Source organism: Manacus candei, unplaced genomic scaffold (assembly GCF_025592945.1).
Source record: "Manacus candei isolate 608988 ecotype Guabito, Panama unplaced genomic scaffold, ASM2559294v1 h1tg000050l, whole genome shotgun sequence".
NCBI lineage: Eukaryota > Metazoa > Chordata > Aves > Passeriformes > Pipridae > Manacus > Manacus candei.
The window spans coordinates 15287519-15300452 of NW_026138098.1; the positions used below are offsets into that span (position 1 = coordinate 15287519).

At 44.2% G+C, this 12934-nt stretch overlaps 1 protein-coding gene across 3 annotated transcripts in view; it reads right to left on the reverse strand.

Annotated features, from left to right (window-relative positions):
• ENTPD1 (ectonucleoside triphosphate diphosphohydrolase 1) overlaps nucleotides 1-11365 on the reverse strand; it is a 29314-nt gene extending 17949 nt beyond the window's left edge. The window contains exon 1 of one of the 3 annotated variants that reach the window (XM_051801253.1): nucleotides 10672-11365. In XM_051801253.1, the coding sequence (XP_051657213.1) occupies nucleotides 10672-10687 (16 nt within the window). In that variant the 5' untranslated portion in view covers nucleotides 10688-11365. Of the gene's footprint in view, nucleotides 1-749; nucleotides 1381-1411; nucleotides 2170-10671 lie in introns of those variants that run through there. The other 2 variants (XM_051801254.1, XM_051801255.1) reach the window with 2 other exon arrangements.
• Nucleotides 11366-12934: the final 1569 nt, after the last annotated feature.

Consider the following 12934-nt stretch of genomic DNA (forward strand, 5'->3'; position numbering starts at 1 on the left):
TTACACAGGAACAATAAAACTCATAAAAAGACAAATGAGAAAAATAACTCCAACTTCAGATACTCATAAGGACAACAACACTAACTGAAAGCAGGATTTGATCCTAAAGAGATGGGGGCTCACTTAAGGAGATGTGAAGTATGGAAATGAAGGCTAGAGGCTGAAGGAGAAATAGGAGCTCTACAGTAACCCTATGGGGCAGATGTGGGAGTCCTAGCTTTAAAATCCATTTATAAACTGGGCTCCCACAGCACCCTTATTCAGATGACTCTCAGCAGCCAGTCTCTTCATGGGTCACGACCAGCTCATTCTTTACGCAGACACAGGGGAAGTCAACTTACTTTTGGTGGGAACAGTGAAGGCAAAAGGCTTTTGAGTAGTTTCAGTTTTGCACTTCTCATCACTGAAAGCATCTGACAACTTTCCTTGCCCTCCTGTTTTGTCTGATATTTTCATCCAGTATTTTTCAGCCCTCAGAGCTTCTTACATCTCAGTTTGGAACTCATTATATTTTTGCACCATTGATCACACCAAAACAAAAGCTTCTTAAACTCTGATTACCAGCTATAAAGGAGAAAAGGATGTGAAAGCTTTGTTTAAGAATGGAGCAGTTTTTAATGTAGCTATGATACAGTAAGTTAGTGCAGCAACAGTGCAAGACCTTATGAAACAGGAAGATGATGTTTGTTTTGAAAAATCGTTTGGGCCACACTTATTTTCTCACCCACATGCACTCCCCTTGTACTCACAGGCACCAAGCTCACCCAGGTGCTCTGGCAGGATCCCACGTGAGATGAGACCAAGGGTGCCAGATGTCAAGTCCTCACTGCATCTCTTGGGCTCCTCTTCACTGGCAAGCTACAAATTCTTGAGCAGGTCTTTTGCTGTCTTCAGGAGCTAATGGTTACTGCAGTGTGATCCATTTGCCTTGAAATCTCATGTACCTGGGACAGGTGGCTGCTCAGTGCCTTTTTTCTCCTCTCATTTTGGGTACTTTAGCTGCCATGGTCTGTTTTCCTTCTGGGAGAGGAGGAGGACAGCTCACACACGGGATGTGCTGTTGAGCTTACTGTGATCCTTCTGTTACTGGAGCACAGTTTTCTTCCCCAAAGAGTCATCTGCACATGGGCTTTATCAGCACCCATGCCTTTTGCTGACAAGCCATCCATGTGAGGCTTATCAGGGTGCAGGCTGCTGGACTTGTCACAAACACATTTTTTCAGCATTTATCCACTTTCAGTGCAGTTGGTCATGTCCTTTGGTTATCAATACAGACCATTCCTTTAACCTTTGATTTGCTGCTGTTCTACTCCTCTCTCTCTCTCTCATACACACACACACACACACACACTTCATTCACATTTCCTTCAGGCCCGCTGTAGTATTTCTGCTTCTCCAGCTGCATGCCTACCTTATGCATGGTGTACCAGGACCTTCACTCCACAGGCTATCACTGCAGATGGGTAAAGGTCTCCTTGTTTTGGTTAGGTTATAGCAGCAGCACAGGGAGTAGGTTTTAGGGCTGCTGTGGTAACCATGCTGCTCAGTCTGCTGCTCAGATGTAGCCAGGTCTCCTGCTCGGAGCTTGTGGCACAGCACGCATGAGCGCAGCAGCAGTGGCGGTCGTCTGGGAGTTAGAGGATGTTGAAATTCTGGAGGGGAACAATACAGCCTGTTCCCGGGTGCCACTACCAGACTCACCACAAAAGATTTTTAATAGTTTACACCCAAGATCTACTGACAGTGCTAGAGCTGGAGCTGTTTTCAGTCTGTCATGTGCCAAGCAGCTCCCTGTGACAGCACAGGGTGAGACCATTGTCACCAGTGTAGCGTAGACTTGGTAGCATTCTTATACTCAGGCTGGCATTAACCTCAGCTTCTCCCACAAAGCTCTGGTGAGACAGGATAGCTGCAGTTATCCCACAGCAGAACCACAACGCTCACAAGGAGGCTTCTGTGCACATACATTTTCTCATGCTCATGCCACAGTCTTATGAGTCCAGACTTCTCCCAGCACACAGACACCAAGCAAGGCCAGGACTCTCTCACTACTTTCCCACTATTCCCAGGCTCCCCTCAGCTCTGTGGCTTACACAGCTGACTCCAGCTCTCAGCAGTGCTGTCTGCCCACAACGTATGGGAAACTGATACAAAACAGGTAATACTGGAGCCCACTATCATACTTTTGTCTGTTGAACTTCAGCCTTTCCCTAGTAACAAATTGAAACATTTAAATTTGTCACAGTGCTTTTGACCCATATGCTGCCAAGGAGTTTACAGAGGTAGCACCATTAGCCCCATTTCCCCAGATGATGAAAAAGCCTAAGGGAGCAGCACATGCCGGGTTTTCTGTCCTCCGGACCACCTCATCCACTAGTCTGGGTAGCTCCCATGTGCCAACGCTCACAGCACACTTCCTTCCTGCAGAGGCAGAATTCCCAGGGTCCAGGGAAAGAGCAGCACACTTTGGCTACAACTACTCTTAAATTCATCTTCCATCATTTTGATATATTCTCTGATGTTCTGCCAGACTAACAACAATTTAGAGATTAATGGTCTAGTGAAGTACACACATGACTCATGCTACAATATCTATGCAGTTCTGCTACAACTTTAAAAACAGGCGATAAAAATTGAAAATGTCATTTAGGTTAGGAGAAACATGTTGAAAAAGAGAAACACAGCCAGCAGAGTCTCAAGGAGGAAAAAAGGCATTCCCTCTGTCTCCTTTCTGCCATCTGACTTTGGGGATGGAGGAAGGAGAAACCAGAGTTAAAAGAATTCATTACTACATTAAAAAGATGCTAGTAAACCTAAAAACTGACCACTACACTACATCAAAGGTTACCGAGACCTTTGATGTAAATTTACAGTTACAGTCTTTTGAGAAATAAAGGGGTAGAAGAGGTTCTCCAAATCCCTATTTACAGAAGGACATCTATTCCCAGCAAGGCCTATGAGATCCAGTTAGCATTCTAAGACACCAAGCGGCTAAAACACTGGAAGGTCCTTAAATTGGCAGAGAAATTACTAGTCTCTGTAGCTGAGACATGCTTTGTAACCTAAAAAGCAACTGTAAAATTACTGTCTTTAACAAGGAGTTCATAGCATGGGGCCAGGTTCTATTGTAAACCACTATTTTTAAGATGAAGTGCAAAGGTTTAACTTCACAGTTTGCTTAAATGCTCTGTTTGCTCTGCCACAGAAAGGGACCACTGTATCTCTGTCTTATGCCATAGTTCCACCTTTCAAATAAGGTCTCAATTCCCCTTGGTTAATGGAAGAATAAATCCTAAACACATCAGTGGAACATTCTTTTCTTCTTTTCTGTATGACTTTCATGCTTTTGGTTACAACAGTATTTCTAAGTTTTGTAAACAAGAGCCTGACCACTAGATTTAGCAGAATAAAGATCTTTTCAGCTTCAGCTGTTTTCATGTTTACTGCAGTCTCAAACAAAGATGACAAACAGTAAGTTTCCTATATTATTTCAGGAAAGCAAGACTAAATATATAGAAGCTTTAGATCAGCTTACTGAGCACATTCAATTCAAGACAAAATTGCAGATTTCCAGTGCATTTCCCACAAAGCATTTGAAGCCAACAGCCAAGGGTTGATTGTGGCCAAGAGCAGATGTTCTCCCTGGCAAGAGCTGCCCCCTCCCATTCTGGCAAAGAGCAGGTGGCAGGGAAGGACAGTTTTCAGCAGAGGAACAAATGCCGCTCCATTACCTGTCCTCACCACCAACCCACACCCCACACAGGAGCTCCATCTTCCCTCCTGCTGCATGCCTGCTCCCTGGGCTCTGCCACGCACTCTGGATGTTTCCATCCCATTAGTTCTACTGAAGGGTCTCCAAATTCCCTCCATCCCTCACTTTTGGAGGAGTCTACCTCTTCTCGCTACAGCCCAGGGAGAAAGGTGCAGAGGCTGCTGCCTCCCCTGCCCCCATCTGCAGCATCACTTCTGGTGAACGTTAGAAACCACAGCAGCTGAAGCGGCCGTTCCTGTCACTCCACCGTCTCGGGTGCCCTTCGAGCAGAATGTGACAGTGCTGTGAACCATCTGAGGGGTTGAAGCGGTTTCTGCGTCCTGAGCTGCTGAGTCACCTTTTCCAGTCAGCACAGAGCTCAAAGGCCAGTGATGGCTTGAGCTTTGGCTGAAAGATTGCAGACAGTTAATGAAGACAAGCTAATTCTCATTCCTTTGTAAAAACAGGTCCATTTTCTTTGCATCCTCTCCCTCAAGAACAATCTGGCATTCACCATCCTATGCGATCAGAAGCCAAGACTCTCAGGAAGGTCAGAAACAAAGAGGAATCAACTAAAAGCCTTTAACTTCTACTTAAGCAAAATAAAAGTGTTTGGTCAAAGGTGCAAGTTCCAGCCTGTAAACCATTCAGCCATCACATAAGGGTTACTTTTTGGTCAGAAGAGATGTAGCATACAGCTGGATGAAGGTCATAAGGGAGCATGGGACAGCATGGGTCAGGCTGATGGACGTATGTCTCCTTATTTCAGAAACTCAATCCCTGTGTTGACATCACAAGGGGAATGTGAAAGGCAATGTGAAGGCAAACAGTGAAGTGGCTCTGCACATCCTCACGGAAAGCTCTTCCCAAGCTGGAAGGGACAAATATGGGCTTCAAAGGGTTTAGACAAGAACCTATAAGAGGCATAGTTGTAGCATTGCTGGTGCTGGCTAAGCACCAACAGAGTAGTGACAGTAGTGACCACTACACAGCCTGCATCACCCTTGAGTGTGAACAGCCCGTGCAGGACTGGGGACAGAGGGACAAGGAGCCCAAAGAGCAGGATGGGAAACAGATCTTTCCAGCATTTTCCACATTTGGGGGCAGCGGATGCATGAGAGGATGTGAGCAGATGAATTTGTTCAGTGTGCACTTAGCTGTCTCTGTTCCCTTCCATCTGGTCTCTCACACTTTTTCCCTTAACTCATTTCTTTATTCGTGCTGCTAATGCAGCACTGTTTCAGAGCACAGGGCTGTTTTTGCATCTCTCCTTGTGTTGCAGTGAAGATTTCCACACACCCCCCAATAATTTTAATCTAAGTGACTTTTACACTTACCCTCCTTCTGTTCTCTCACTTGGGCTGGTGGTGGCTTTCAAGTTAGACAAGCTGAAAGTTATTGCAGATTAAAAAGAACAAGGCTAGGGGACAAGGAGAGGCGCCTTGTCTCTTCTCTTTCAGCAGCACAGATTTATGTCAGATTACGCCAGCTGTAGAAGTGCACCCTTAGGCTCTGCTGCTCTCCATGAAAGCATACTGGCAACAGCTCTGTGACTAGGAGACAGTGATGGAAGTGCCTGCCATAAACCTTCAGCTCTGCTCAGGGAAGGGAAGTTTCCACTGAGTTGAAAGATAAAGGCAGTTCTCACATCTAGGTAACAAAACAATAAGAAAATAGAGTTTTAGAAGTGGTCACCATCTAACTCAGTTTTCAGAAAACCAACAGTGGTGCTTCTCTTTTGAACACCATCTAGAATGTTTAGGTTTGAACAATTTAGGTTTGATTAGTCTCAAGCAATACTAATCCCTTATGGGGTGGCTCCCCAAAGTCACCTCAGTGTATCTACTTCATCCCAACGTTCATCCCAAACCCTTCTGTCTTTAAAAACCTTCTAACCACCTTGAACAGATAATTTCCAAGCTGAGAACTCAGCTCCTGTATCAACACACTTCCAACGAGATCCAGCTCTGTGGAACACTGTTACTGAGCACTGGGCTAGTAAGAAGGTACAAAATACCTACCCAGAGGGTATTAACCCAAAAGTTTCATTTCCTGGTTGCTCCCAAACCAACAGGTGCTAAAGGTGTAAAGATGTCTTAGGAAAAAAAAGGACTGTGACCAAGAATGATACTTTTCCTATACTAGGCCAGTTACGCAACTTAGGAAAGAACAAAAAGATTTTAAATTATTATAGCTTTTATAACCCTTCCCTTTTCAGGTGTTCAGCCTCTTAAATGTATTTTTTCTCCTCTTGAGGGTTTTCTGTATGCTTCTGGTAATTAGAAGTCAAGGGGCAAACAAAAAGCTTATTGCAGTGGTCACCGTAGAGTTGACTAGAGGACAACCTTCTCCCTCCATGGTAAGGCAGCTGAGCATATACATAAAAAAATTAAAACTGTGAGTTGTGGCTGTCCCAGACATATATATATATATATATATATACACACACACACACACACACATACACACCTCTACATATTTTTTTCTGGACAACATTGTCTTTCTAATCTATTCAGAGTTTGAATGTCCAATTTTCCTCCCAAAGTCACATTAGCTGTGCTTTTACAAGCTTGGCTTGAAGCCTTTTATTTGCTCTTTATGTTTCCAACCTCTCTTGGCTTCTTTAGACTTTTTCCTCTGACTTAACTGGTATTTGTACTGGTCCTCCTAGCACTGACAAACTCCATCTGTAAATCAGCAATGATTTTATACTTTTTAGATCATTATTGAAAATGTCTAATGCCATTGGGCCTCTTGCAGAATACTTCTGGAAACACAGCTGTTTAGTGATTATTTCTTTTGATGAATATTTTTGAGTTCTATTGCTATCCAAGTCTTAATTATTAATAATCCATTAGCTCATTCTTTGCTAGAGAGTCAAAGGGAAACTTTTATAATCACAACAACACCAGAAATTCATCTATTGTGAAGAAGTTTAAACATGGAAGATATTAATATTTGCTGTTTTCAACCATGTTTGTTATCTCTCAAAAATAAAACAAGTGCAAATAATTATTTGGAAAATAAAGGACCAGTGCCTTCCCAGTCCTACACTTATAATCAACTCATGGCTGTACAACAGTAACCAGAGAAGTTAGTTCTTCCAGTTCCCTCCCCTTTTGTATAGTAGTTCCTAACCATAAGGGAAGTCAGGCTTTATAGAGCCCCTTAAATTAGAGTCAAGATTTATTCAACAGTCACTAAGATTTTAAGAATACATATTTTTTCCTAGAACTTCGATGAGTGGTAACATGCATTAGCCAAAATGCAGCCTGTTTTCCCAAATGAGAATCACACCAGGCTTGTGTACCATCTATTTTGTTCAGTCAGCTGACTTACTGTGTAAACAAAAGAGCCTTCAAGAAAGCAAAGACAAAATAAAAGATTTACCAGTACTTGAAATACTTCCCATCGCCCCTTCTTATAAATGGATTCTCTAACCAAGTTCCAAACCCAAAAGAAACGTAATCCTTGAAGTTCTTGCTGCCAACTCTTGAAGGTGGGACTATCTCCATTCTAGGATGCAGATTAATATGCTCACTTGAGGGAACTACATGAACTTATGTTAGCATCCGTCTGGGATGATGGAGATGGGATGATAATTTCCTTTTCAATGCATTCATTCTGTTATCCATTTTGACAGTGTAGAAATTGGTAAGATTTCTACAACATTATTCTGAAAGCTACTTTGACAAGTTTTATGCTCCACAAAACCAAAAGAATACTAGCTGTTAAAACCTGATTATTGAGATGACCTATCCAGTAATTTAGATAAAACTGATGTCAAGTTAAATTGGAAATAGTTCTCCAGGCTACCCACCATCATACTGCTGGGATATTGGATCAACAATACTATTCTTCCCATTGCATGAGATATCCCTAGTGTTCCAGTTTGCTGAAAATGAAAATCATTGAGTATAGATCTTCTCAATAAGTATTTGGCATACTTAATTTTAAATTGTTGTAAAACTTTATTGCCCCCAAAATGTTAATCTACAAAACAAACTAGTTAGCTATAATATGTCCATGTGTTTATCCAACACTTTTCTGGGATTTTTCCTGCATCGTCATTAAAATCTTACCCTGTCCACCTCCATAATGATTACACAATTGCTAGATATACATTATTTTGTTCCTAAGAACACAAAATGCTTCCTTTTAATTGTGCTTAATCCTGTTAAATTTAGATTTCTCCTGACATCTTTACTTTCTCTAAATAATCTTCCCCAATTTACAGTCTGTATTTTCTATCAGATGTTCTCCAATTCCTCTTTCTCCACTTCCTTGCCATTTACTTGTGTTAACTTCTACTTGCTGCCTTCACTGCCTGAATGAACAAGTCAAAGTTATCCTCATTCTTGGTTTTGAAGTGCTGGTCAGTATGTCTTCTTTAAATTGGTGATTTTCCATTCACATTCTTTTACTTTTTTTTTCCCCATCAGATTTTGCTCGATTACTGTTGTATGCTGGAACAATCCATAGAGAGCAGTCATCTGATTAATTAATTCATCATGTATATAGAGAGTTCCCAATCAGAGTTACTACCTTAGTACCTTCTAGGTTAAAATAGATATATTTTAGAAGGTCTACTGATTTTTCACTGCTGTCTACATGAGACCACCATCATGCTTTCCCCGGACTGAAGCACACCTATATATTTTTCAGTAATATGTATTTTTCAGGCAGTCATGCTTTCTGTCCAAGAAGGTATTCAACACTAATCACTAATATGACCTGTTGCTCTGTAGCATCCCAAACAGAATTTCTTCCTTGGCTATATATTAATATATAGCTAATATATTAATATATTAATCCAAATATCAAAGCCGAGATGACAGCATCATTATTTAAAATCAGGTTTCCTCGTAGACAAGGCTCACAGAAAACAGGTCTCTTACTGAAACACTCCCTAATAATTCCTTTTTGATGAAAGGACATGACCTTGGTGTGCATTTGTGCCTCATTTCAAGGTGGAAACTTTCCTGATACCTGATAGATGCTGCCTGTCCTGGACTCGCCCATGTTGAACCCATTGACTGCTGCCTCTGTGAAAGATATACTGCGAGAGGAGTTCTCAAAAACAGTGTCGTGTTTTCTGTCCCTCCCCCAAACACAGTTTCTTGCTATTTTTTGCACTAATTTTCTTTAGGCTCTTACAAGACCTGCATGCTCTGCAGGTCAGCCCATTGTGACACCATCACTGCCTCTTCTACAACTGTCCTGAGCACTGTCAGTTTTCTTCAGTTTCTTTCTGTCTCTTTAAAATTCCACTTTCTAAAAGAAGGCTTATTTGATCCTCTTTGCTAAATCAGTTCTCATTATCTAAGTTTCTTCCCTGTGATTCCTCACTCACTAGAAATCTCCGTTCACGCATTGTATTTTATTTTTGGAATGAAACTTTTAAAAGACTGTTTTCAAAGCTGTTCTTATCTCCCTTCTTAGCAGAGGCAAATTATCTCTAAATATTTCCAGCTTCACTCATGACTGCGTAAACTAATGAGCTAACCTTCTCCTTCTGCCATACTTTGCTTTAAATTTTGATGTACGTCAGACTGAGAAAATGCTTCTTCCTCCCAAATGCTATTCTTTACATTCTATGAAGCTAAAACCTTGGAGAGGTCTAGTTTACCATTTTGTTTATTCTAGGGGGGAAAAAAAATAATCACATTTTGTTTCCCTGTTGTCATAACAATGATAAATTAGAGACTTCCCCCTGGTACTGAACAAGAAACTACCAAAATAGCGGAAACTATTATCCCTAAGCTTCTCACTCAATTTAAAGGCTAAGTTTCTGCCCAGATATTTTTCAGTGTACTGCTTCTTGCTTATTTGTCCGAGTTCCTGCTTTGTGTTCGAAAGCCGCGCAGAGCACAGTGCTGTCAGCAGTACAGAAAGACGGATCCTATTGCAGAAGGCGCTGTAAACAGAGGGTAAGGCACCCAGGTGGGTAAGGCACCCAGATAGACAAAAGCTGATACTAAACTAGGAAATGTTTCTGCCAAACGTTGTGTGACTAGTGCTGCTACGTGCACCGTGTCAGCTGATTATAAAAGGCAAAGCCTAGTACAAGACATGTATCTTGTAGAAAAACCCCGGTACAACAGAGCTATTGCCGGGTCTCTCCCGCGATCCCCAGGATCGCAGTTAAGGCCAGAGGGCTGCCCGGCTGCCGAGTGGCGAATCCTCCTTTTCCGAGAGCATGCACCGAGAGCCCCTCGTACCTAGCACAGCACTGCTTCCAGCCTCAGAGCTGTTGCCTCCCACCGCGGTTTTCCAACAGCTAACACTTCCACTGAGTTTTTGCTCTTGCCTCCCCGCCCCCTTCGCCCTTGGAGAGTGGCCCCGACCCCGCGGGCAGCGCCGGCGGCAGCCGGGACTCGCAGCCGGCTCTTCCCCGCCGCGGGGAGGGAATCCCTCGCACTGACGCCACCAAACTTCTGGCAGACGCCGGCGCGGAGCCCCCGCTCCCGCCCGCCCCGCTGCACCGCCCGGGACCCCCCAGCCCGCGGGCACCTCCGGCTCCTCCCGGCCCCCCACCCGGGCACCCCAGTCACAACTCGGCATTGTCCTTCAGGAGCGACCAGGAGTCCAAGGGCTGGAAGATGATGTCAGCCGGGGGCGGACTGCGGCAAAGGCTGCGCCCACCCCGGCAAGCCCCCGCCGCGGAGCCTTCGCCCACCGCCCGCAGCGCTCCGCGGGCGCGGAGGGAGGGACGCGCCGCCCGGGGATGCCGCAGCCACAGCTCCCGCCTGACTGGCACATCCGAAGGAGCTCCTCATGAATATGCACAGCCTCCCCCGAGTGCCGGCCGCGGGATGCCGCCACCCCGGGGGCTCCCCGCCGAGCCCCGCCGCCCCCCCGCGCCCCTCGCCGGGGGTGAGGGCTGCCTTTGGAGATCAGCGGTTCGCTTCTGTCCTTACCCTTTGGCTCATCCATCAGTGCTGGTGCTCGCTCCCTCCCTCTTCCTTTCTCAGCCTCCGCCGGCTCCGAGCTGCCTTAGTGAGAGGTGCTCATGAAAATGGGCGCTTTAGTGGTCCATGGCTGTGGGAGGGGTTAGTTTAACTCTACATGACTCAAATCCATGTAACTTGCAGGCTTGACCTCCTGGTCTCCTCGAAGCAGATTACCTCAGAGCTACGGCGTTCCCAGCACCTCGGGTTTATCCGCCGTCTCGGAGGGTCCCGCACGGCCGGGGGCAGCGGCGCCCGCCCGGAGCTACCCGAGGGAACGGCCGCTGGCTCCGCCGGGCCGTGCTCTGGAGCAGGACTGCATCCCTGGCTCGGGGCGGGGGGTAAATGGCATTGTGGCTGCAGAGAGAAAGTCTTTTGTTAGGGAATTTTTTTTTTTTTTTGGTGTGGGTTTTGTTTCATTTTGTTTTTCTTGATTCGCAGAAGACTGAGCAGATACACCAACGACACAGGAACTGCCCTGAGATGATTTTTTTTGTTTCCAAATATGAGGTCCCGCCCACGGGGAAATACCCCACCAAATCATGAAAGGAGACAAAGTTGCAATAGCTACTCAAAAGTCATCTCCTGTACCTACCCGTCTCATAGAATGAGCTCATACCTCCAGCTGTATCTCCAGGGGAACTTCAGGAAAGAGCCAGTTTTAGCCTACTTGCCTGGAAGGCCTGAAAGAAACCCACCCTCCACCACTTTTTATCCCTGACAGACTTCATACAAATTAGAAATACAAGACAGTGCTGGAAGAGTCTCAGCAACTTTTCTCCATATCTTCTGACATTCAAGTCCCATTCCAGGCATGGCAAGTGGCCCCACGCTCCCAACCTACAGATTTGTCAGCCTCCCACTCCAAAGGAAGTTGCCAACCACCCTAGCTCTTTTGCTTCCTTCTCAGACCGGTGAAGACCAGCTTCCCAGCATCTTCCCTGCTAGTTACCCAGAAGGTGAAGCCACTGGAGCACAGGCCATGAGCACCTGCAGGCAGCTGCTATGCCCTGCCTGTGCCAGAACCTGCTCCCCTCTCAGAAGTGTCACTTTATCTTTGCATTTGGACAAGTGAGTGCACATCCATCCCTACAGCTGGACACCATCCAGCTCTGTGCCTACCACCAGCTTCCAGAGGTCTTGCCCCAAAGAGAGGCAGGAAGAGCAGGATTCTGATGCTAGGACCTGGAGAACCACACCTGGACATGGGCTTTCAAATCCCTTTGCAGCCTTGTCACAAACAATGACCAGTACTTTCTCCTTCACAAATAAACGTTCACTTGGCTTGCATCACTCCAACTGACAATACAACACTCCTGTTTATAATCTTTCTGAGAACAGGAAAATAGGGATCAACAAAATAAAACAATATACATAATTAAGGCTTTAGTGAGTAGATTCTTTCTGAATTACTGTTAGCTTTGGTTTAAAAGCTCAAGGAGAAGTGTTTCAGCAGATGAAGCTGAAGGTAAAATTTAAGTATTTGTCATTTTATTGAGAAAAATTGGCCTGGGAAGCACAAGGGACAACTGACCTTACCTTCAGTGAGAATGCAGCAACATTTTTAAAGGGCTTAGCATGGCAGAAGTAATTTTGTTGGTCACCTTGAAACATCATTAAAAAAAAAAAAGAGTCCAGTTGATATAATGTTTAGTTAATAAATGCAACTTTAAACATCTTCACTGTAGTAAATAACTGCACAGATGTATCAGTAAGAAATACTTTTTTTTTGGAACAAGACTGATAGAAGTATGAATGCTTATGTACCAGTCACACACTGATTTCTATAAAGAATACTTGCCAGTAGAGTATCATCACAGGAAATAAATAATACATATATATATATATATATATATATATATATATATACACACACCACACATTAAATAAATAAAACCCAGCTGGACAGTAGTTTTAAAAAATAGTTGGAATTTAGGACTGATTTTTCAAATGCCATGCTTAGACCCACTACAGGTAGAAACTCAAGAAGCTGGGTCAGCTGGGCTTACCAAAGAGCTCACTTAAGGGCTGAGAAGTCCAAATTTAATAAGCAGAAGTATATACAGGCCCCTGTCAGAGAAAGATAGACATGACTTCATGCCATGTTGAACACCTCTTAGGATGCCCAGACTGGTGTATTTCAAGTCCTTTCAAAATGTATATGTACTTGACAAACCACAATAAGCTCTTTTTTACCAGTCTGCCAGTGACAGGTTTTGTGGTTTGGGTTTTT